This window comes from Ailuropoda melanoleuca, chromosome 12 (assembly GCF_002007445.2).
Source record: "Ailuropoda melanoleuca isolate Jingjing chromosome 12, ASM200744v2, whole genome shotgun sequence".
NCBI lineage: Eukaryota > Metazoa > Chordata > Mammalia > Carnivora > Ursidae > Ailuropoda > Ailuropoda melanoleuca.
The window spans coordinates 4,801,696-4,825,880 of NC_048229.1; the positions used below are offsets into that span (position 1 = coordinate 4,801,696).

Here is a 24,185-nt window from a genome sequence, read left to right on the forward strand (position 1 = left end):
CAAGCAACACGCGTGCTTACCGTGTGAAGCAAGGGTCAGGTGTTGGACATTGGTCTGACCCACTCCAGGTGCCTCCTTGGAGATTTGCCACCTTCCAGGGCCCGAGGTGGTGACCTCTGCTCTTACCGAGGGTCTTAGTAAACATGGGGGTCCTCGCGTTCGCTCTGGGAGTCTCCTTTCACAGCGGAGAGGGGCAGATGGGAAAGGAGGTTTTCCAGATTGTAGAGCATTGTGTCTGGGGGCGCTCAAGGTAGCTTCAAAGGTCCAAGGAGGTGGCTTTATGTGACATTGACTGACTTGGGAGAGAGGGCTTCTGTTTTCCCATTCCGTTGCCCTCCTTCCAGTTACCCCCAGGAGGGAGTCTCTGTTGGTACCAAGAGGCCTTTCCAGTGCCCATCTATCTTCCTTTTTAAAAGATTTTAATTTTTTAAAATTTATTTATATTTTTGAAAGGTTTTATTTATTTATTTGTCAGAGAGAGAGAGAGAGAGCACACAAGCAGGGGGAGGGGAAGAGGGAGAGGGAGAAGCAGGCTCTCCACTGAGCAGGGATCCCAATGTGGGACTTGATCCCAGAACCCTGGGACCATGACCTGAGCCAAAGGCAGATGCTTAAGTGATTGAGCCACCCAGGCGTCCCAAAAGATATTCATTTTTAACTAATCTGTATGTGGGGCTCGAACCTTCAACTCCAAGGTCAAGAACCGTGTGCTCCACCGACTGACCCAGCCAGGCACCCCTATCTTTCCTTTTAACCGAAAAGAGCAGGTCTGGGGCTCAAAACTCTGTGCAGGCAACAGTGTCTAGTTAGAATATTCAACCTCCATGGTTTTCGTTGTATTTATTTCTGTGTTCACTGTCTTGTTGTGGTAAGTGTTTGCCAGTTATGGCTCGGATAGAAAGTTGCACTTTAAAATATCGCTATTTAGATAAAGCGATGGCATTTGGGTCAGAGAAGCCACATTGTATAATGTGCAGGGGGACCCGAGTATGGCAAAACTGAAGAGGAACATACATACTTAGTTGAATGAATCAATGTCAAGAAACACGAAGGCAACAGATGTTCAAGTTCTCCAGGAAATATGAAATCAGGTGGCAATGGAACCCCAGCTTCTATTTCAAACCAATGCTTGGTCTTGCTAAGAAAAGTAGAAAGAATGTAGATTTGAGGCTGCCAGAAACATAACACGGATGCCTGTCACCTGGCAGGTGGTGGAAGTGCCGTTGGTTTTAGGGAAGGAGACCTTGTGAGTTTTGTTGTCATTTTTTTTTTTTTTTTGTATTGAAGTGAAGTTCTTATGACATAGAATTAGGCATTTTTAAAATGTACAGTTCAGTGGCATTTAGTACATTGACAGTATTGTGCACCCACCGTCTCTGTCTCGTTCCAGAACGTTCTCATCCTTCCAGAAGGAGACCCCATACCTGTTAGCAGTCACTCCCCATCTCCCGTCCCCTAGCCCCTGGCTAGCACAGCGTGCGCTGTTCAGTCTCTAGGATTTGCCCTGTTCTGGATCCTCATGGGTTTTTGTGAGAGGCTCATTCTTTTCCTCGTTAACTCATTGTCCATCAGGCCTGTCGTACGTGGTCCTAAGCACACGAGGATGCTGGCGTTTGTCTTGCTCAGTCAGTTGATGGAGGGGTTCGGCCTCACGTTTCTGGGTGTGAATTTCTCACACAGAGGGGCCCGAGTCAGCCCCTGTTCACACTCGCTGGCGTCCATCCCGCAAAGCGGCTGCTGGGAGAGAAGGAACAAAGCAGGTGTGTCTTCTCCCTTCCCGTGGACGATAGGGAGACCCGGCCGTGGGTGTGCACACCTCAGCGTCTCTGACAGCTGCCGCGTTGCCTGCAGAAGACGATCCGGGCTGCTTGGCTTGGCAATCAAGATGTCCCTCCCCCACCAAAGTTCAAATCTGGCCTCAACTTACCTTTCTATCCTCAACTCCCATAATTCGCGTCCACGTGCTGTCTGCTCCACTGCACTGTGCATTTTCCCGTCTCGCTGCCTTTGCTTCTGCCAGACCTTCCACCTGGAATGCCATTCCCTGGCCTTCCCTGCCTGGCGTAGTTTAACCATCCTCCCTTCCTTCCTGTGACCTCCCCCACCCGAATCAGCAACTCCCACATGACCACTCCTGCCAGCACAGAGCTTGTCCCTTCCCAGTGCCTGGCATCTCTCGGGCACTTGGTGAACATTTACAGACTGGAAGAATGAATTCTGTCTGTCTAGTTATTGTTGTTTGTATCTTGTCATCATCTGGGTGCTTGCAGGCAGTGGCCCTCTTCCATCACCTGTGCATGCCCAGGGCCTGGCATGACGCAGGCCTCTGGATGTGCCGACGCTCTCCCTTGTCTGACGATCCCCTCTCCCCCCTCTGCCTTCTAGATGCACCCTTGTTTCTGTCCCACCCTCACTTCTACAATGCCGACCCAGTGCTAGCAGAAGCAGTGCTTGGCCTCCACCCCAACCAAGAGGAGCATTCCTTATTCCTGGACATCCACCCGGTGAGCCCCTGCCTGTCAACCTGTGGGGGGTTGTGGGGGATTTCCCACTGGTGCCTACTCGGACCCCTTCTCTTGGCAACCCTCCACCCCCTGCCACCAGGCACTGAGCTATTCCAGGGCAGGAGTGATGGGAAGCCTGGCTTTCCTTGGCATTGATAGCTTTTAGAGTATCAAGCCATCAGAGGACCTTACTTTGCCCTGACTCCATAGTTCAAGGGGTTCATTATCTCTTTACAAGGGAATTGTCTTAATAAAAGGGCCATAAGACAGTAAATTAATTAGAATTATCAGTCTGCAAATTAGCCAGAGGAGCTTTCTGGCTTTGCCAACGTATCATAAAGAACTTTAGGTCCCGACAAGGGCCTGGAATATCTTGTAGATAAATTGGGTTCTCAGGAATTTGTCCTCTGTGACATTCTGTCTGCCAGTGGTGACCAAGAAGGTGGCAGACCCACACATGCAGCCCTCCCGTGGGCCTGTCTTTACCTGGTTGTCTTATCTTTTCATATCTCTGCCACTGTAAAATGTACCCAAATGGGTTTGGTGACTTTTGCTGTTGATTAAAAAATCCTACGGGTTTCTGTTGCCTGGGTGGACACTCACAGTCTTGCCCACAGGCCTTTTTCAGAGCTCTTCGACATTCCACGTTGTTTTTCTATGTACTCAGATTTTCTGAGCTCCTGACTCGACCTACCGGCCCCTGGCACTACCCCCCTCCCCGTTTCTCTCTTTTCACTAAAAACCCAGGCCAGTTAAGTCGACGGCGACTGCACGCACTTCACATCCAGCAAACATGGCTTGCACACTCATTATGGTGCCGGCACGAGCTGATACTTTCACATGCTGTAACTCAGTCCACACTCACAATGATCTGGGGGGCAAGCTCTGCTATTCCCATTGTACAGATGGGAAAGCTGCAGTCCAGGTAGGTCAAGTGATACAGCTCGGAAATGGGACTGTTGGCTGCACAGAGGAAAGGTCCGTTCTGCCTTGTTTGTTGCTCAGATTCCAGTAGTTAGCACAGACACACCAGCATCTCAGTAGGTACGGGTTTGATAAATGCCTGAGAGTAAGTAAGGGACAGAGCTGAATTCAAACACAGGCCTTCTGATGCCGCCACCCCGTGTCCTGTGCGAATACCTAGTTAATTTTAATGAGTTTGATATTAATTACTTAACTAATGGAAATTCATGTTAATATGTGTTCCATATTAAGTTCGCTCTTTATTGCTAGAAATGTTACAGCTTTTCCATGTTGCCTTAACATTTTTCACCAGGTTTTAAGAGTTTTTTTGTTATAAAGCTAACATGGTTGTCCACCTTCTTCTCTTTTAGTTCATTTAGTTTATTTTTTTAAAGATTTATTTATTTATTTATTTGAGAGAGAGAGAGCTGGGGGGGGGCGGAAGGGCAGAGGGAAAGAATCTCCAGCAGACTCCCCAATGAGCAGGGTCCCCAATGCGGGGCTCGATCCCACAACCCTGAGATCATGACCTGAACTGAAATCAAGTCATACGCTCAACTAACTGAACCCCCAGGTGCCCCTTGTTCATTGATTTCACTGCCCCTCTCTCTCTCTCTCTCTCTCTCTTTCTCTGCTGGCTTCTGGGGAATCTGGCAAGAACACAACCTCTGTTCTCACGGGTGACTTTCATTCGGGTGCATGGCTTTCCTCCCTCCCCCCGTGTTGAGGAACGGGCGGCTAAGATTGGGGGACCAGACGGATGCCAGCAGGTGTCTTGTAGCGGCCATAGTAGGAGCTGGCGTCTACTTCTTTGTTTCGGGTCAGCTGGAGGCACGCAGGGAAAGGAAGTGGCCTTTTGGTTTTTGGTTGCTGATTCAGGTAATTTTGGGGAAGAAGAGCCTGGGACCCATTTGCTGCCTGGGCCGCATTAGCCCTGACAACAGAATACCTGTGGGGACTGCTGTGCTGGTGGCGATTCTTCCGGCCCTGAAAGCAGGAAGGGTGTGGTCAAAGGAGTGTGCTCGCGGGTCCGTGTTTTTGTCCTGGGGGGTGCTGGGAACGGGTGGGGTTTTGCCCACGGAGAAGAGGCCTGAGAGCCCTGGAGGAGCGGGCCAAGGAGGGAAGGAAACAAATTTCCTGGGGAAGGAAGTGGCCCGGGTGGAGACCCCAGACTAGAGAGGCTATTCTAGAAAGCAGGGGTGGGGGTGGCAGGTTATGTCAGGGTCTCTAAGGCCACCCCCAAGTCTGATGATTTGCTAGGAGGACTCTCAGGGCTCCGCGTATGGTGAAAATGCCACTGGTATTGATTATAAAGGACACAAAGCACCATCCACAGAGGGAAGAGGCGCAGGGGTGAAGCCGGGGGGAGCTGGGCACGGGGCCCTCTCCCAGGGAGGCCACACAGGACACACTTACTCCCCCAGCAATGAGGTGTGCCATCTCCCAGGGATGCCTATTAGAGACTCAGCACCCTGGGTGTTCACTGGGGGCCGCTCACACCGGCACCCTCTGCCTGGTACCTACCAAACTTCCAGACTCCCCACAGGAAGGCTGGCCGTCAGCATAAATCACATTGTTTGTACAAACAATCCAGGCACAGTGAGCCCCGCTTATCAGTTAGGGAGTCAGTGGGGGGCCCTCCTGAAATCCAGGTTCCCAGACGCCAGCCACCGGCCAGCCTGGCCAACAGGCCTCTAAGGAGGACAGCCTCGGGCCTGCTGTGTTATCACATTTCCACACACGGGTGGACTCCCTCCCGACTCACCAGGTTCTCGGGTTCAAGCTCTCCCCTGTCTCAGGAGCACGGCCTTTGCCCTGTCCCTCTGGGCCATTGGGCTGCCAGGCCTGCTTATCACGGAAGATAAGGCCCTTGACCACTGATCTACGAGATAATCACACAAACATCGATGGCCCTGAGTGTGGCTGTCTTGCGTGCCTGATTTTGCGCTGCAGAAACTATGAGACGGGGGAATTAGCCCCTTTTGCAGATGAGGAGATGGGCCTCAGTGAAGAGGCAGCAGCTGGGGCCCCCTGACCTCAAGCCTCGGTTCCTTTCCGCTTCTGGAGCTCCCTCTCCAAGTTGATCAGACACGTGTGTCCCCTCTCCTGCTATTTACTTACTACTTAAAAAAAAAAAATGGTCCCCCCCCAAAAAAATGTAGGTTTCTGCAACAAAGCAAGTTTCCTGTTACTGCCTCATATTTGGAAATTAAAAAGTTCTCGAGAAAACGAAAATTAAACACAAGGGAAGACTGTCATTAGGTTTGAGACAGGAAAAGTTGTGTGAGGAGAGTGACTTTTTCACACGCAAATCTATTTTGTGTCGCTGGGAGGATGGGGGAGGGACAATGAATACAGAATGTACTGTACTGGGGACACATGGTGGCCGCAGGAGGCCTTTGGGAAGCGTGTGCTTGCCCAGAAGGGCTCGGAGCCGGTGGGGGGGGCCCTGCCCACCCTCTGGGGCAGGACCAGGGGCGCCAGCGAGCCCAGGCCCCTCTCTGTGCTTCCTGCCACAGGTCACCGGGATCCCCATGAACTGCTCCGTGAAGTTGCAGCTGAGTCTGTATATCAAGGCCATCAGAGGCATCGGGTGAGTGGCTCTGGGTCTGGATCCCATCAATGGCGGGCTCCGGTGGCCTCCCCCGCGACCAGCAGGTGGGGAGGGAGACGGTCCTACTAGATGTGGAGTCTGTTCCCCACCCCGGAGTCCTGGTTTGTCTCTTAACATCCGTCCCCCAAATTTGCCAGACTCTTCCATCCAAGTGGTTTCTCACTCAACAGAAAATTGAAAAAAAAAAAAAATTAAATTCTGGCAAGAGCGAGGATTTGAACATGGAAACGTACCAAACAGCATTTTAAAGTGTGACTCTTCACTTTATGGAAGACATTTTTTTTTTAAGCCCTGATTGTGTTGTTGTTTGTTTTGAATAATGGCCTTACCGACAGGTAGTTCACATACTGTAAAACCCACCGTTTTAGAAGGTACAACAATTGGGTTTTTTGTAGTGTCTTCGCAGAGTTACGCAGCCATCACTACAGTCACCCCCAAAGACACCCCCTCCCCCCTCCCCCAGCCCCTGGCGACCCCTCATTTACTTGCTGTCTCCATGGATTTGCCGGTTCTGGACACTTCCTATAAAGAGGACCACGCACTGTGTGGCCTTTTGTGTCCGGTTCCTCTCACGGCATCACGTTTGCCAGGCTCGTCCACGTCGTAGCAGGCGTCCTACTTCTTCCCCTTTGTGGCTGAATCATAGTCTGCTGTGTGCATTGGGCATGTTTTATTTATCCTTTGATGGACATTGGGTTTTTCTCGGTTTTGGCCATCCTGAGTAACGCCCCCATGACCACGCGTGGATAGCTTTCTGAGTGGATGCGTGCCTTCATTTCTCTGGGGGCAGATACCTTGGAGCATAATGGCTGGCTCAGAGAGCAAGTCCGTGGTTAGGCGTCGGAGGGGCCGCTGGACTGTTTTGTCCAGCAGCTGCCTCGTTGACCTTCCCGCCAGCGGTGTGGGAGCGTTCCAGCCTCCACGTCCCCGCCAGCTCTTGTCAGAACGTGGTGTTGTGGTGGAGCTGGGCGAGAGGGTGCACTGATTTAGTCGTTATGGTAGCGTCTGGGTTCTTGGGTTTTTTGTTTTTTGGGTTTTTTTTTTTTTAAGCATATTTGAAATAGTTTCATTAAAAAAAAATTCCTCTAGGAAGAGTTCTGGGCTGCAGGAATGCGAGCATCTCCTCAGCTTTGTAAAATGCCTTTCAGCCGGAAAGAACACGCTCCCCTCCCTCACTCCCACCCTGGCTTATTTGTGCATTGTGAGGCTGTCAGAGGGCTTGCTCTTGGAGGATTTGTGGGTGGTGAAACAGCCTGCCACCCACCAGCCTCGGGCTCTGGGGCCCACGTCACTTCATTGTGGGGGGGGGATGACAAGGAAAAGCTGGGCAGGCTGGGTAGGGATGGGGGCTGAGGGCCAGCCCCTGCCCCACACCAGGGAGGGAGCTCATGCCCACTGTGGCCCCATCCGATGCATTTTCAAATGCATTTTTCAAAATCTGGATTTTAACAGGGGCTCCTTTAGTTTTCACTCGTGGGAAATGAGTTTGCATTCTTGACAAATGCTGCTCAAGCCAGCAGTACACTTGGGCCTGCCTGTTGGTGACCCCGCGCCTCTACCCTGACCTCTCTGGGCCTCTGTGTCCCTGTCTGTTTGGAACAGGGCTACTCAGCTGTCTGAACTCCCCTTTAGGCTGGAGCAGTGGCCTCGAGGGAGCTGGTCTCACAGCAGTACTTCCTGCCATCCTTGAGGGCCAGTGGGCAGTGGGTGTGGAAAAAGGCCAGAGACACAGCTGCCCGCGAGCAGAGCTGTTTAACTGTGGTTTGTCTGGGGAGCTTCTGTGCTGTTCGCCCACAAGATAAACGCAGCAGAGTTGCATGCTCTTTGCATTTACTTTACAGCCATTCTTACAAACTCAGGTCAAAGAGGCCAACGTGGACCTTCTATCGTATTTCTGTAGTGTTTTCTGTGTGTCCCCTCTGCAGGTAATGCCCTGTAAATTCGTTTCACTGCACAATACTCTACTTAGCGGCTGCCCGAGAGATTAAGAATGGTGATTGAGGGATTTTGGCCTTTTGTGCCAACTTTGGTTCTGTCCCCCTGTGCGTGCCATCTCCCCTCTGTCCAGCTGTGTCTTCTTTAAGCAGTCCTAAGCCTCCCCCCTCCACAAACAACTGCAGAATATCTTCATCCGTTTGTTCGCTAGGGTTTAACAACGACAACAGTAACAGACCTGGAGCTCTTTCTATATGTGGGGGTTCCTCTAAGCACTTTGCTCATGTTACTGCATTCATAGCCGTAGAGCCCCATGAAGAGTGCCTGTGTGACCCCCACTTTACAGAGGAGACACAGAGAGGGTAGGTAGCGTGCCCAAGGTGACACATTAGCTAGTAAGTGTTGTGTCAAGGGTCCCCAAGACCACTCGCAGGTTCCATGATGCAGTGGGAAGACTTACAGGGCCCAGCACGTAGTCGAACTTGTAGCTGTGGTTTATCACAGTGGAAAGACTCAAACAAAATCAGCAAAGGAAAAGGTGCATGGGGTGAAATCTGGGGGAGCCAGGCAGAAGCTTCCAGAGCCCTCTCCCAGGAGAGTCACACAGGATGCCCTTAATTCCTCCAGCAATGAGTTGTGACAATACGTGTGAAGTGTTTTCTACCAGGGAAGCCCATTAGAGAGACTCAGTGCCCAGCGTGTTTACTGGGGCCTGGTCACGTAGGCAGCCTCTGTCTGGCATGGACCCAGATTCCAGACTCTGCAAAGGAAAGCAGGAGGTGAGAATAACTCTATTGTTAGTTAGCTGGGTGCATTGCCATCCCGAATAAATCTGGGGTTTTGTTTCTAAAAGGAACAGATGGACATCAGCCAGGTCACTGGCAGCCCCCACCTTATGGGAAATGTGAGTTTTTAATTCAAAAAGATACGATCAGGTTGTCAGGTTGCTCCCCGCCAGGAAATACCCACTACTCAAGCCTGCACCAATCCAATTGTTACAACATCAAATCCCTCTTGACCCTGGAGCTTAGGGTCACATGTCCAGAGCTGCCTCAGGCAAAACACCGACAAAACTTCTCACCTGCTTTGTCTCGCTTATTTCCAGACAAACAGGGAAGATCCAGCCCGTGGTCCTGCCGTTGGTGTGGTTCGAAGAGGTGAGGCTGTCTTGGGCTGTTGGCATGGGTGCCCTTGGGCGTGGGGTCTGGGACTCCAGGCAGGAGCCAGTGTGGGCTTTGGAGGCAGGGGGCTGTTGGTGGAGGGTGGGGGGCGGGCTGGCAGCTGGAATGTGGGCTGTAGAGCATCTCTGAGCAGCTTCCCAAGGGCCCAAGCATTTTCTATCAATTATCCCACCGCGTTGATAGATCACGTAAGGTGAGGAAGGCAGAAGCTGCATGAAACTCTACAGCCCTGGTCCAGGGTGTAATTTTCTAAATGCGCTTGACCACTTCTCCTGAAAGAAGGGAAGTTGCTTTTCAGGGTGTCAGCTTTTCACTTGAACTTTCTTTTCTCCTGGCTTCTTGGGGTTCCTTCTGGCCAAGGCGTTTTCNGAGGGGGGGGGGGGGGTTGTGGGAGGTGGAGTTCTGCTCCACGTGGTCATTAAGGGACACCCAGGTTCCTTCTGTCCCATAGTCCCACCTGCTCTCCTCGAGATCCTCAGAACACTTCCTGTTCAAGGAGTTGGGACCCATGCGGAGAGAATCCGGTGGCAGGTGTCTATGGGCAGGAAGTTGTAGCATACTGGGCCCACATCCCATTGGTGAAATGTGATCACGGGCCTCGCCCAGCTGCAAGGGAGTCTGGGAAATGTAGTCCCGTCATGTGGCCCTGAGGAAAAGGAGGAAAAGGAGGAAAAGGAGGCCCCCTGCCCGCAGGCTCCATCACAAGCTCTGGCCTGTAGCCTTGAGACCCGGAAGGGGTGGGAGATGGAGATGTGACGGGGGCCAGCATCCACGCCCCAGGCCTGCCGAGCATGGCCCCAGCCCATTCGTTTGTCGTTCTTCATCCCCAGAGCGGGGCGATGGAAGGCAAGCCCCTGCAGACCTTCTACACCCAGCTGGTGTTGATGCCCAGCGTGTTGCACTACGCCCAGTATGTCCTCCTCGCGCTGGGCTGCGTCCTGCTGCTCATCCCCGTCATCCACCAGATCCGGAGCCAAGTAGGTGGTGGCCAGAGCAAGACCTGAGGGAAGGTGGGGCCGGGGGTCCCCTGGGCGTCCCTCCAGCCGCCTCCATGGACACCCTCGGCCTGGAGCCCACCTTGGGCAGCGGTCCTGCGTCTCTGCCTGGGGCAGGGGAGCTGTCACTGCGTGCTTACCTCTCCTGCGTCCCGCATTGCCACTTCTCAGTGGGTCGTGGGAGGCCTGGGGACCCTCCCTGGGAGAGGCTGCCGGTGGGCTTTGGGTAATGAGACCTGGTGCTTGGATGGACTGTTTGTCACATCTGCACCTGCTGGGTGCCAGGCTCTGTCAGATGTAGGGCAGATAGCTGTGAACAAGACAGACGCGGGCCCTGCCCTGGCCCTGCATGGCATTCTAGTTAGGGAGATGGATGAAAACCGCGTGAACGGAAAAGGCAATTTCGCTGATGATAAAGATGATAGAAAATGTGACAAACAAGATTAGTGCTGTCCAGCAGAACTATGTGAGGCATGGGTGTGATTTTAAATTTACATGTTCTAATAGCCACATTATGTAAAAAGAAATCAGTTTTAATCATATATTTTGTTTCACCTGGATGGGTCCAAAATATGACCACATCAATGTAATCAATATAAAAAATATAACTAAATTTTCCATTATTTTTTCACGTTAAGTCATTGAAATTCGGTGTGTATATTATACTTACAGCAGGTCTTGATTTGGACTCACCCCATTTTAAAGGCTTAACAGCCATATTGGCTCCTAGACTGGACATCATAGCATTCAAGACGGTTGGGGACAGCCATAGAGAGAGTGTCAGGATAGGCTTCTCTGAAGAGGTAGAATTTAGGCTTAGGAATGTGAATGCTGATGAGACACTCAGCACAGACTTACAGAAGGAGTGCTCTAGGAGAAGGAATGGCCAGTGCAAAGGCCCTGAGGCAGGGTTGGGTGAGGCATGTCTGAGGGCCCTTGGACCCCCACAGCATCTGATTTCTTGCTTCAGTGTTGGCAAACGGCTCTTCTGCTTTCTCCTCTTTCTTGGGGGCTGCGTGCATGCCTGCTTGCTTGCTTGCTGGGGCAACGATAAACTTTGCGAAGCTCTTAACTTGGGTTTCAGCCCCTTAACCCGATTTGCCTTCCGAATTCCCCATCCTGTAGGGGGAAGGCTTTGCCCTGGTACGAGGTTGCCGGGGTCTGTGAGCTCTCACCACACCACCGCTCTGGTGTTCGAGCCTCTGGTGATCGTTGGGTGTAACCAGCCTGTTGGGGGCTCAGGGAGACTGGGCAGAGCGGGGCCAGCTCTCCAGGGAGCACAAGGGAATTCCCTATAGTTCTTTGACTGATTTATGCTGGGAGGGTGGAAGGGACTAGAAGCCAAGGCGCCCGGCCTGAGGATCCCTCCTTGGGCGTTTCTGCTGCCACAGGCGGGGGATCCTGGGGACTGGCTGGTGGGGGCTGGCCAGGGGAGGAGGCCAGAGCAGCCTCCCCGTCTTCTGTCTCCTCTGTCTCTCTCCTGAGTGTCCGTCAGGAGTGGGAGCTGGAAGAAGACTGAGGAAACCCATGTAAAATCGCTGGGTAGGACCCCTTCCCTCCAGGCCTCAGCCCCAGGTCAGTGTGTGGCCCCCAGACTCAGTAAGGATGCCTGTTTCCACTGAGGATGCCGCTGAGACTCCCTCCCCACAGGTTGCACTGGAGGCCACACAGTGGAAACTTATTACATGATTTTTTTTTTTTTTTTTTTGGCTGGNTGTTTTTTTTTTTTTTTTTTTTTTGGCTGGGGAATTTAGCAGGGCTTAGGCCTCACATATTTTTATGTTATTTGTCCTGATTTTTTTTTTTAAGTATGCTGATGAACTCAACATATTTTAATTTCCCAGAAGTTTTTTTCTCAGGTCATTCCTTTCAAATAGCAAGCCTTTTCACAGAAACTTCTGTTTCTGGCCGATTTAAAATGCCATCTGCCCAACCCGCTGATTCTTGGCCAATGCGCCTTGCCCACGGTGGCCCGTCTCCACACCTTGGTTCCGGTCCAAAGCCTGACATTCAGGTGGGCAGACCCTTCCCCGCCTGGCTCGTCTGTCGGACTGAGCGTGTTTCCCGAAGGCATTTCTGTCTCTGGTGAGGGGCACCCGCTCCCCAGATCTCGCATCTCCAGGCGGTAATGGTTGTTGGACTTAACACCCTGCTCTTTGCTTTCTGGAAATTGAAGAATCGTGTCAACCTTTTGTGTTTGGCTACAGCGTCACCTATAAATTAGCTTGGTTATCTTCTAGGAGAAATGCTATTTATTTTGGAGTAGTAGTAAAAAGGGCTCAAAGGATAAGGAGGCCATTCAGGCCTATTCTGAATCCCTGATGACATCAGCTCCCAAGGGGACTGTGCTGCAAGAAGCAAGACTGTAGGTGGGTACCAGGTAACACCGCGCGCCCNCCCCCCCCCCCCCCCCCCCCCCCCCCCCCCCGTAGCAAGTAGAACTCTGGCGGCTTGAAACACTTCAGATCTTACACGTCTTCAGCCTAAACTTCACCTGGAGTGTCTACAGACTGAAAATTCCTGCTTGTATATTTTGGCATTCGGAGCAAAGGGCAGTTTCTTTGGTCCCAGGTGTGGCAGGAGACGGAGGGCGATGGCGCTCTGGGGGCTGCTATCTTACTCGTGAGGTTGTCTCAGAAAGCGAGGGTTAAGGTTCAAGCCAGCTGCTTCTCAAACCTCTGGTGCCAGTGGACTCTGGGAAAGTCGGCTCCAAGTGCAGACCCCTGGACATCCTTCTGGTCCCTCTGGATGCAGCCCAGGAGTCGTATTTTAATGGACACCCCCCCAAGGGGATTCTGATGTCTTAGATGCTCTCATGTTTGAGAAACACGAGTCTAAATAAATCTGGGATGGGGGCGCCTGGATGGCTTAGTCGGTTGAGGGTCCGACTCTTGATTTTGGCTCAGGTCATGGTCTCAGGGTCCTGAGATTGAGCCCCACATCAGACTCTGTGCTGGGTGCGGAGCCTGCTTCGGATTCTCTCTCTCCCTCTCCCGCTTTCTCCCCCTCCATCACCCACTCCTGCTTGGGCGTGCTCTCTCTTTCTTAAAAAAAAAAAAAAAGCAAACTCAAATAAAATAAATAAATAAATCTGGGATGACTGACCAAGAAAAAGATAGTTTAAGCATCAGCTGAGCACCCACTGAATACCGGGATTCAGAGAAAGCAAAAAACCCCCCCCCCCCCCCCCCCGGCCAAGAAACAACAACACAAGGATGCCCAGTTAAATTTGAATGTTAGGTAAACAGTGAATAAATTCTAGGGTAGGCGTGTTCCATGCAGTTATTGGGACGTGCATATACTGAAAACTCAGTTGTTCACCTGACATTCAGATTTAACTGGATGCCCTGATTTTATCTGGCAACCGACCTGCAGGAGAAGCAGGCTTGAGCCTGCAGGAGTTACCTTCCCGGCCGGGTTCCATTAGGTCTGAGGACAGCCGAGATCTGCTCGGGATGCAGCCAGCAGAGCCCCGGGCCCTAGAGTTTGGGGTTGGGCAGGGGTGAGTAGCTCTACGGTGGTACCCCTGATAAATAGCTCTTATCTTGGTTTCTCAAAAATGTGCCGCCCCCTCGAGCTTCTGGGGCCGAGCGCGCTTGGGTTTCAGTAGCTTTCTTGAGAGCCACAGAGCAAGGGTGAGGCAACAGCCCTGCTCTTTGGGGCCAGTTGGCTGCCTCCCCTTCCCTTCAGTTGCCAGGACTGGAGGTGGAAATCAGACAGAAATTGCAAAGTCGGGGATGGAGCCCTGCAAGGAGGGAGGGACAGCTGTGTCCCCTGCCAGGCTCGGGGGGGGGGGGCTCCTCCTGCCAATCAGGGAGTAGGAGGGTGGGGTGTGAGCACGTCAGGGCTGAGCGTGCACGGGATGCCCTCCTTGAGGACACAGCCCCCGGGCTTGGGAGCAGGGTGTCCTCACCGGAAACTAGTCTCCCTTTCCGTCCTTGTCTCCCCAGAATCCCTCTGGGGTGCCTTATTGTGTACAGTTTGGCTTCCCAGGCACCCCTGCTCCCTTCTAGCCACGATTCCCTTCTGCGGAGACTTGCTTGCCGTTCTCGGGGTGCCAGGGGTGGTGTCCTCAGGCGTAGAGAAGGGCGTTATTCCCTTTTAGCACAGATAGGACTGCTGGTCGTGAGGTCAGAGCCCTGGGTTGCCAGGGACACAGCCAGCATGTCCTGCCACCACCCTCTCCCCAAAAAGACAAAAACAAAACTGGGGTCTCCTCTTTATTTTACCCACAGAATCCAACTTACAAGTTATTAGGGAAGTTTTTGCCTTAGAGATTCTACTGCCCTGCCTTCTGGAAGGCAGCTCAGCCCCCACACCAGATGCTGCTGCCCCTTCTCCCAGTCGTGTGTGCTTGGGGAATGCAGTGTCCTGTAATGTCCTATAGGCTTTGGTTTGGGGTGGGGGCAGGCACCTGGGAAGTGACCTAGGTCCTGGAGACCTGGAATCCCTGCAGTGGTCTCCAGCCTGTGCTGAGCCTCAGTGTGGGTCCCTAGGGGAGGCCCCACATCTTGCCTTGAACCTGGGCATGGGAGGAGCCTTGAGGGGACACATTGCTTGGGAGAAAGCAGGAAATGGGGCCTACACTAGCCCAGACGAGTATTTTTATGTCGATAAGAAAGACAGCCACTCTCTGCAGACCTGGCCAGCTCTAGGGCAGAGGGTTTGGCAAATGGAGCATGACAGCCCATTCGTAGCCCCCTTGGCTAGGTGCCCTCGTGCAGTGAACATCTTGGACAACTGTACACAGAAGCCCTTCAGGGAAATGTTCCTAGACCTTTCCTACCTTCTCATTAATTTCTCTCCCATTCTAAGTTCTCATTTCTCAGCAAAACAAAAGTGGTAGGGAACAGGAAGAGGAGGAATCTGGTTCATGTTCTGGCTCCTTGGGGATTTGTTACATGTGTCTTCCTTGGGAGAGACCAGGGGGGTCTTTTCAGTCTGGGACTAGTTTCCCTTTTTACTTTTGAGCAAGGCTTTCTTGAGTTGTGGCTCTCTGGGTCATGTTGCTGAGGTCTGGCCACCCTAGGTGTCCCATGCTGCCTCTCTGTAATGGTGTGTTGGGAGGGGGTTGGTCTCACTCTGGCCTGGCCTCCCCTCTCCGCCCCCATTCCTGCCCCTGGCTTGAATGGGGTCAATCCTGGAAGCCTTAGATCTGTCTCAGAGGGCCGGAGTCCAACCATTCCCTTCCCTCTGTCCTGCCCAGAGTGGGGTTTTGATTCTCTTCACCGCCTATAGAAGCAAGTGGTTGCAAGTGGGTGGGGTGCTCGAGGTACTCCAACCCCAACCGCTGGGCGCGGAAGCCTCTCCCTTCTTCAGGGGAAGGAAGGCAGAGGGCGCAGAGGGATGAAGAGCCCCCGCCCCCCGTCCTTATCATCATTGCTGTCTTTAACAGCTTGGTTGAGAAACTTAAAAAAAAAAAGTAACAGTAGATAAATGAGCACATCTGCTGCTCCCCATCACCCAGACTCAACAGCAGGAGTCGTGAACGTTCTGTTCTGTTTCACCTTTTCGCCCAGAGGCAGTCATTGCCAGGAATTTGGTGTGTGGGTTTTCCCCCTCTGAGCCTGTCTAAATATATCCAGAACAATGGATGATTAGAGCAGTTCTCATGGGGCAGTCTGCAGCTGGCTCTTCCCCTCCGCGGGTTTGTTTTGTGAAAGCTGTCCAGGTTCGATGCCATCTTGTGAGTCTGTTTTTAAAATGCGGTCTCCTGTCAGTGGACATTGGGGTGCTTTCCAGTTCTGGTATTCACAGTATTGCAGATAAACCCTGGACGCCTTGCTGTGCCCTTGGCACTGTGCTGGGCAAGTCCCTTTGGACCTCGGTTTTCCCACCTCTGAAACGGGGTGAGGGGCAGGGCAAGATGGCGTGTAGTGAGAGAGGAGGCCCTCGTAACTGCATTTCAGGGGGTCTGGACGTCCCTCCAGCTTTTCCTCGTCTCGAGCTTGATTAATGGGTGTTGCTGATGGGGGACATGGAGGGGCCTGTCTCCTTGCTGGAGGATGTGGGTGCAGAGCCAAGGGTGGGGCTGGGGACGGGGGTGGGGCTCCGTGACAGGGCCCGGTGACCCAGCTCCTGTCTTCCTCCACAGGGCCCCGGAGATGCCACAAGCCAGCCCAGCGTGGCCACTCAGCCAGACCGGCTCCCCGGCCCCCACACCCCACTTCTGCAGGACTCTCTCAGCGGACAGCCCACCCGCCCTAAAGTCTGAGCCCCCCCGTTGCCATGCGCGTGTCCACACACTGCACCCCCCCGGCACGCGTGCCCACACGAGCGCACAGGTGTGGGCAGGCATACTCAGGGATGGAGCCGCTGCCGAGGAGACTCAGGGAGAGCCTCCGCAACAAGGACTGTCTGGAACCTTCTGTCCAAGTGACCCGCAGTGCTGTGGGCACTGGGTCCCCTCCCTTGAGTGAGCCCGGCCTGACCCTTTCAGCCAGGGGGCCCGGGCTCCTGACACCACCTCCCCACCCCCAGCGCCCTCCCCACCAGTCACGGAATGCTGCAGTCCCTGCTTGGTGGCTTTTACTCCGAGGGGCCGGCTTCTGTCCCAAAACCCAGCCCAGGAACACAGACTTTTTGTGCCAAAGCCCTGTGGGCAGGGGGCTGCCCAGTCCAGCCCAGACCCGGAGCTTGGCCCTTGTACATCTGTCTGGGCTGGGGGCGAGGCGCATTCACACAGGCCTCAGTAAACAGTGTGAGCTCCAGAGGCATCTTGAGGCTGCTCTGACTGTCTCCTCATTCCCCAGGCGGATGTGGGTCTCCCTGAAGTCTGCCCGGGGACCAGGCTCGGGTGCCTGGGGCCCCTTCCCTCCAGCCTAAACTGACATCCTCCTGTACACTGAGCCGGCCACTCTCCGGTGGGGGTGGTGGGAGGCTCCGCCCCAAGCTGCCCCCCACGAGGGCCCTCAGCCTTTAGGTGCGGAGTGTAGGTGCGGAAGCCCAGCCCCAGCAGTCTGGGGGTCTGGTCTGGTCGGGTGGGGGACCCATCTACCTGCGACTCCCGCTCTGGGGCAAGCCTCTGCGTCTTTTCTACTGCAAGAGAAGTGAAGTTTTATTGTCTTTTAAAAATAATTCACTATTGAGGTAATAAACCTTTTTTAAAAGTAAAGGCTCGAGTCTGTGACAGCCTGTTTGCGGAGTTGTGGGGGGCTTCCTGGGAAATTCTGGGCTTGCAGTCAATAGCTCCTTTCTGGTAACTGCCAGGAGCGCCTGGGCTGCTGACTTGCTTTTCTATTGTTTTAAAATTTCAACCTTGTTTATATTTAACATTTTATATAAATACTGCATGAATGCAGTTCTTGTTTAGAGAGTAGGGTCCAAGGCTGCTTTGACCGCTATCCCAAGGTAACTTGCCACTTTGGCCGGGAGCCTGGCTAGGCTTTTTCCTGTGCATTTATATACAAATCGAGGTGCCTGTAGGACATTGTTCTGGTATTGCTCGGTATTGTTCTGGGCTTTGGCTTTTTCTTGTTACAGAAGGAGTGGAAAAGAGCAGTGGTTAAGACAAGGTAAGGAAGCCAGATGGCCTGGGTTTGAAGCTGAGCTCTGCCTCTTCCTAGTGTTGTGACTTCAGGCAAGTCGTTTGACAGCTGTGTGTCTCAGCTTGTCTGCTCTGGAGGGAGACAGTAGTAGCACCTATCGGACAGTGGCATTGTGAGGACGCAGGGAGTCAGTACAGGGAAGGCTCTTAGAACGTAGTTGGCACACGGGAAGGGCTGTATAAATTTGCCGTCATTACATTTCCTATGTCGATTTACCATGCTTGGGTTTTTCCCACCCAAGCTGACCCTTCAGCTGCTCCTGTCTCGGACAGTTTCCTGCTCCTGCATTTTGAGCTGCCTCGTTCTTGTAAATGACAGCAGTGTCCCAGGTACAGATGCTCACGGTCTCTCTTGATGGACTTCGAAGCTGTTTCTAGTTTTCTCCTGCAAACACACTTAACATTCTGAAGGTCCGTCCTTCGCGGAATATTGAGCGCCCTGTCCTACGCTGGTCACCACCCTGGGCGGGCTTTCTCTGGGCTAGATGCGGAGTGGGGGAGCCGCACTGTCCCCAGGCATGCCACTTCAGCCTTCCTCCGGGGTGGCCCCCAGCGGGGATCAATCACCAGAAGCCAGGGTCGCGTAGGCACAGGGCAGAGCAGGCACCGAGCCTCCGCCCTACAGTACTGTCAAGGTCCCACAAAAGCAGCATCATTTCTTTGAAAATTGGGAGAAACCCAAAATTTTAGGTCGAAAACATGTTTTTCAAACTGAATATTACTATATTCATCTTTTAGCAGTGCTGTTGCAAAATGCAATCTTAAATATTTTAAATTTTGTTTTGTTTTGCAATTTTAAATATTTTTAATGCTGGAAGGGGCTTGCGCAGGTCACCTGCAGCCCCGCCCTGGGCCGCAGGGGCCCCTTCTGGCCGGAGGCAGTGTCCTTCATGTGGCAAAGGCTGCGCGCCCCTCTGGGTCCTGAAGGACGTGCATCCCCGTTCACAGGGGCGCTGGTGACGTCAGAAGTGCCCTGATGATGTAGGCGGTGCCCGTGATGACGCAGAGGCGCTGTGATAACACGGAGAAGCCTGTGATGGCGTTGGAGGCGCCGTGATTCTGTTAAGATGCTGTGAGAGTCAGAGGTGGCGTGATGATGTCAGAGGTGGTGTGATGACGCCAGAGGCGGCGTGATGACACGAGCCTTGGGCCGGAAGCCTTGCCTTCTAACTTCTGTGCTGTGTGTGGCCGGCCCAGCAGGTGCAGACAACGGGTTTGGGCTGCCTGGGTCCTTTCCTCCTCTGCCCTCCTGTGGCGCCGGACCTCCCCGAGGCTTTTTGTGGCACCACCCATCTGCTCGCTGTGATGTGGGCATCGAAAAGCTTTCCTGTGATGTTTAAACAGCCGCCCAGGATGAACTGTCCCACACGCTGTCGTCATGGACGTTTTAAAAGAAAACCGCGTTAGGGGTGCCTGGGTGCCTCAGTCCCTTAAGCATTTGCCTTTGGCGCAGGTCATGATCCCAGGGCCCTGGGACTGAGCCCCGAGTGGGGCTCCCTGCTCGGTGGGGAGCCTGCTTCTCCCTCTCCTCCCCTGTTCCTGCTCTCTGTCGCTCTGTCTCTCTCAAAGAAATAAATAAATTCTTTTTTTTTTTTTAAAAGATTTTATTTATTTATTCGACAGAGATAGAGACAGCCAGCGAGAGAGGGAACACAAGCAGGGGGAGTGGGAGAGGAAGAAGCAGGCTCATAGCAGAGGAGCCTGATGTGGGGCTCGATCCCACAACGCCGGGATCACGCCCTGAGCCGAAGGCAGATGCCCAACCGCTGTGCCACCCAGGCGCCCCAAGAAATAAATAAATTCTTAAAAATTAAAACCACATCATCACTCTTTAAACAGGCCAACGGGACCCAAACATGATACCACCACTGAAAAACCCCCACACACAAGCTCTCTGTTGTTTCCCTCGCCTGTCTTGAATGCCTGTCTCCCTCTCCCCTAGAAGTTTAGCGAAATGTTATCGAGTTTATGACGTGAAGTATTATTAATCGTTCTGCTGTACTTCTCTGTAACACGAGTATCTATAGGTCAAAGGAGTGTTTTCATTTTTTCTTGTCACCACAGAGGTTAACATTTTGTTGGTCTGCACTGCCATTCTCTGTAGGTACACAACTGGCCAGCAACATCACTGTTTCACATTTCTTACCTATCACACAAAGAAGTAAACTCTATTGGAATGCATCTCCTTTTTTTTTTTTAAGATTTTATTTATTTATGTGACAGAGAGACAGCCAGCGAGAGAGGGAACACAGCAGGGGGAGTGGGAGAGGAAGAATCTGCAGGCTCCCAGCGGAGGAGCCCGATGTGGGACTCGATGCCAGAACGCCGGGATCACGCCCTGAGCCGAAGGCAGACACTTAATGACTGAGCCACCCAGGCGCCCCTGCATCTCCTTTTTTACACGTATCTTCTGTCTTCTTAAATGTACCGAGTGGAAGAGATGTGTGTGCGTACAGTTCTAGGAATTGTCACACACACACACATCCGAGTCACCACCCCCGCCCCCAAGCTAACGGAACAGTTTTCGATCCCTCCAGATTTCCTCCTGCTTTTCCTTTGCAGGAAAACCTTCCTCTGAGGCCTAACCTCTGGCAACCAGATAGTTTCGCGTTTTTGAGAATGTCCTATAAATGGAATCATCCAGTCTGTGGGCTTCAAACACTTCTTTCACTTGGCCTCCGGTGTTGAAAGTCACACCGGTCCTTGAGTGTATCAACGCGTTGTTTCCCTTTCTTGCAGAGTAGAATGCCACTGTGTGCTTATACCGCGGGTTTGTAGCCATTCAGGAGTTGCAAGACATTTAAGAGTGTTTCCAGTTTTGGGCAATTAGGACTTAAACCCAGGCGTGGGTTTGGGGGGCCGTATACTAGCTCTGTGTTTAACCTTTTGGGGTGCTGACGGAAGTGTCCATAGCAGCTGTAGTATTCTGCAGTCCCACCAGCAAGGTACGAGGGCTTCCCGGGTGTGCATAATGGCCAGCACCGTGGTATTTCAAAAAATGATAGTCATTCGTAGTGGAATCGCATTGCTTTTTTAAAAAATTATTTATTTCTTTTATTGAGAGGGAAAGAGAGAGAGAGCGTGCAAGTGGGGTGGGGCAGGGGCAGAGGGAGAGAGAGAGTCCTCAAGCAGACTCCCCACAAGCGTGGAGCCTGACACTGGCCAGATCCCAGCACCCCAAGATCATGACCTGAGCCAAAGTCAGACGCTTAACTGACTGGCCCACGCAGGTGCCTCTCATTGTGGTTTTTATTTGCCTGGAAATACATTTTCTGATGAGGTGAAAGGGTTTCCACTTCATTCCCAATTGATTTGTGTATCCTTGAGTGACGAAACTTTTTACTAGAAGGAGACCAAATTTGTCATCATTTCCACTCTCATTTTCATAGATGTAAGATAGAAAAGGCTTGTTGACATAAATAAGTCACAGGGAGTGGAAGGAACGTCCCGATAGCCGTATCACTCACTTACACCCTTGAGTCATGGGCAAAAGGGAGATGGCCATCTGTCATCAAAAAGTATTTTTGCTGATCTGTCAGCTGACAAGTCCATTTGACCTTTCTGCACATTTGTAGAAAGCAACCAAGTGGAAAGCACCCATTTGCAACAGGATTGCAAAAGGATTACTCAATCTTGAGATTAGTTCTGGAAACCAGTATTTGGGAGTGTCCCTCCTGTGGGGACGGGACAGCGGGGCGCCTCACAAAGGGGTGGGAGAATGGTCTCTGCTGCCTGGGTCTGTTCGTGGGTACACCTGCTGGCGAAAGGCTCATGGGTCCAGGCCTCCGAGACGGTTCCCTTAAAACCCCCATTTGTTCCCCTCCGAGAGCTGAACCCAGCATGCCCCAGCTTGAGTTGATAACTATTGACGACTGTCGACTTCCCTGTGCCAGAGCCTCAACACAGACACTCTTTATAACTTTTGCATGCAGCTCTACTTGCTGCCTTAAAAAGGAAAAAGAAGAGGGGGGCGCCTGGGGGCTCAGTCATTAAGTGTCTGCCTTCGGCTCAGGTCACGATGCCAGGGTCCTGGGATCGAGCCCCGCGTGGGGCTCCCTGCTCAGCAGGAACCCTGCTTCTCCCTCACCCACTCCCCCTGCTTGTGTTCCTCTCACGTCTCTCTCTGTCAAATAAATAAATAAAATCTTTTTTTAAAAAAAAGGCAATTATCCTAATAAAGCATTCTGCTCTGTGTGTGTGTGTGTGTGTGTGTGTGTGTGTGTACATGTCCCAAAGGAACATGGGATGGAAGAAGTGCATTTGCCCTTCACGTGTCTCACCTTGTGAACATCTTGCTTCTGAATATTTTTGTAAGGTTTAGGCCTATTTGTTTTCTGGTACAACCTTGGCCCCATAAGCACGTGCAAAGGCTTCATTCAGGACTCAGCGAGGGGAGTGGCCCAGCACTGGGAGGGCTTCAACAGCAGCTGCCGACACCTCAAGAGACACTTTGTCAGACTTTGACGTGGCATCGGTCTAAGGAATTCTCGGGAGTGTCTGTGACTCTGAGACTTTTCCCCATCCTCTCACTTTACACCCTAACCCCCACCTACCACATGATTCTGTTAATATTAAAAAAGAAACAATTGACTCTTTTTTTAAAAAAAGACTTTTCTTAAAAAAAAAAAAAGCAGTTGTATCTCAGCTCGTGGGTCCGATATCCATTAAAGCAAACACATAACTGTTAGTTTAAAGATGTCCATCCAGGTACCACTGGACCTGCCTTATTTGAGAACTCCGCACCGTTCCTTGTTGTGACCTGCACTCTCCCATCTTCCCACTCCGCTTCTGGAGTGTTACCCTTGTCCGGAATGTTCCCTCTCTGTCTCGCTCAGTCCTGGCCACCATCAAAAGCTCAATTCTAGCCATGCCCTCTCCTCCAGGGAGCCTCCATGATTACTTCTGCTCACCCAGATTTCCCCCATCTTGGAATTCCCAGGACACTGTGTCTGTACCCCAGATAATGCTAGAATGTTCTGGAATACCAGAGGTCCAAACTCCAGTTGCTGTAGCCCCCAAACCCCAACAGGCTGTAATGTAACCCCTGGTACTTAGGATTGTGCAGAAACTGGAATAAGCTTACCCAAGATGGTTCCTCACATTCCTCTGCATTCCTTTGTTCCTTCGTTCACTCAGATGGTCATTCTTTCAACATTGGTTGAGTGCTTGCTCAGCGCTGTGAATAAGATCACTAAGGTGGCTTTCCTCATCTGAAAAAACGGGAATAATTTAATATCTGCCTTGCAGTGTGGAGCTCAGAAGAGTTGGTGGCCCCACATGAGGGGTTCAGGGCTGGGGACACTGCGTTCAAGCCCCTGTTTTGGTGCTGCCCTGACTGATGTCACCTGGGGGCTCTGCAGCCTGGCCCACAGTTCTCCTGGCTCTCTGCCTGTCCCGTGCAGTCTGTTCTCCGTCGGGGGCTCGAGAGGTCTTTCTGAAGTGTGAACGACCACAAGCTCATTTCCTGCTTAAGCCCACTTGGCTTTTCCCCACCTTGATGATCAAGGCCCCCTCTTGGGGGCTGCAAGGAAGATCCCTCCCCCCTCCAGTCACGGTGCACGATTTCTGGGCAATTCCAGGGTCGGCCACTGGAGGGCGAGCTGTGCACACAGGTTGTTCGGAGGCCTGTGGGGTGCTGTGGGTCAGGCCTTAGGGTGTTCCTTAAATTGGGGGAATGTTACCTGGGGTCACAGCCTGGCTTCAGAAACATGTAACCTCAAGAAATTGCATCTTATGAAAATAGGCATTTTTTTCTAGGAAGCATTTCCTTAATATTCTTCAGATTTTTAAAGGGGTCTTGACCCTTTCTAGGGGTATTATAGGCAAGAGTGACACCCCCAAAATAAAAACCAGAGTCATGTGATGTTTGCTTTCTCTTTGCACGCATTGGAAAGAGCTCTGGCCTTGGAGGCAGCCTACCTGTGTGCTAATCCCTGTGATGTTCCAGTTGCTGGTCTGCCTCGGAGAAATCTGTAACCTCTCTGAGCCTTGGGTTTCCCACCTATGAAATGGGAATGATAATTGCTGCTCCATGACGGTCCGAGATGGACGTGTAAGCATTCTCTGCGGAGTCAGGGACTACTACAAAAACGCTAAGCCTCCAGCAAGCATTTATTAGGTATCTACCGTTTGGGGCACTTGCTGGGTACTAAGGGGGAGTCAAGCTGAGGGGGCTGTGTTCGTGCACGCACACATTCCTTCAACAAATGTTATCTGGGAGCCCACGATGTGTCAGGCACTCATGTATATACTGCGAGTTGTCTTTGGTTGGGTCCCTCAGTTGGAGAGGCTGAGACAAAGGGGTGTCCTGAGCCAAGGGATGTCCCAGGAGGGCAAAGGGGGCTCTTGCAGCCAAAGGGCAGTTTTCCAAGGGTTTTCGGCGTGGAAGTACATTGAAGCCGGGGTGCACAAAAGCAGTCAGAAGGGATCTATTTGGGGGCGCCTGGG

General features: G+C 52.2%; 1 protein-coding gene across 9 annotated transcripts in view; it reads left to right on the forward strand.

The window, feature by feature from the left end:
* SCARB1 (scavenger receptor class B member 1) overlaps nucleotides 1–24,185 on the forward strand; it is a 97,781-nt gene that overhangs the window by 57,570 nt on the left and 16,026 nt on the right. For 6 of the 9 annotated variants that reach the window (XM_034639657.1, XM_034639650.1, XM_011226624.3 and 3 more), the window contains 6 exons: nucleotides 2,386–2,504; nucleotides 5,987–6,060; nucleotides 9,122–9,173; nucleotides 10,028–10,174; nucleotides 12,433–12,561; nucleotides 16,287–17,306. In XM_034639657.1, coding sequence (XP_034495548.1) covers nucleotides 2,386–2,504; nucleotides 5,987–6,060; nucleotides 9,122–9,173; nucleotides 10,028–10,174; nucleotides 12,433–12,561 — 521 coding nt within the window. In that variant the 3' untranslated portion in view covers nucleotides 16,287–17,306. Of the gene's footprint in view, nucleotides 1–2,385; nucleotides 2,505–5,986; nucleotides 6,061–9,121; nucleotides 9,174–10,027; nucleotides 10,175–12,432; nucleotides 12,562–16,286; nucleotides 17,307–24,185 lie in introns of those variants that run through there. The other 3 variants (XM_034639651.1, XM_002913142.4, XM_034639652.1) reach the window with 2 other exon arrangements.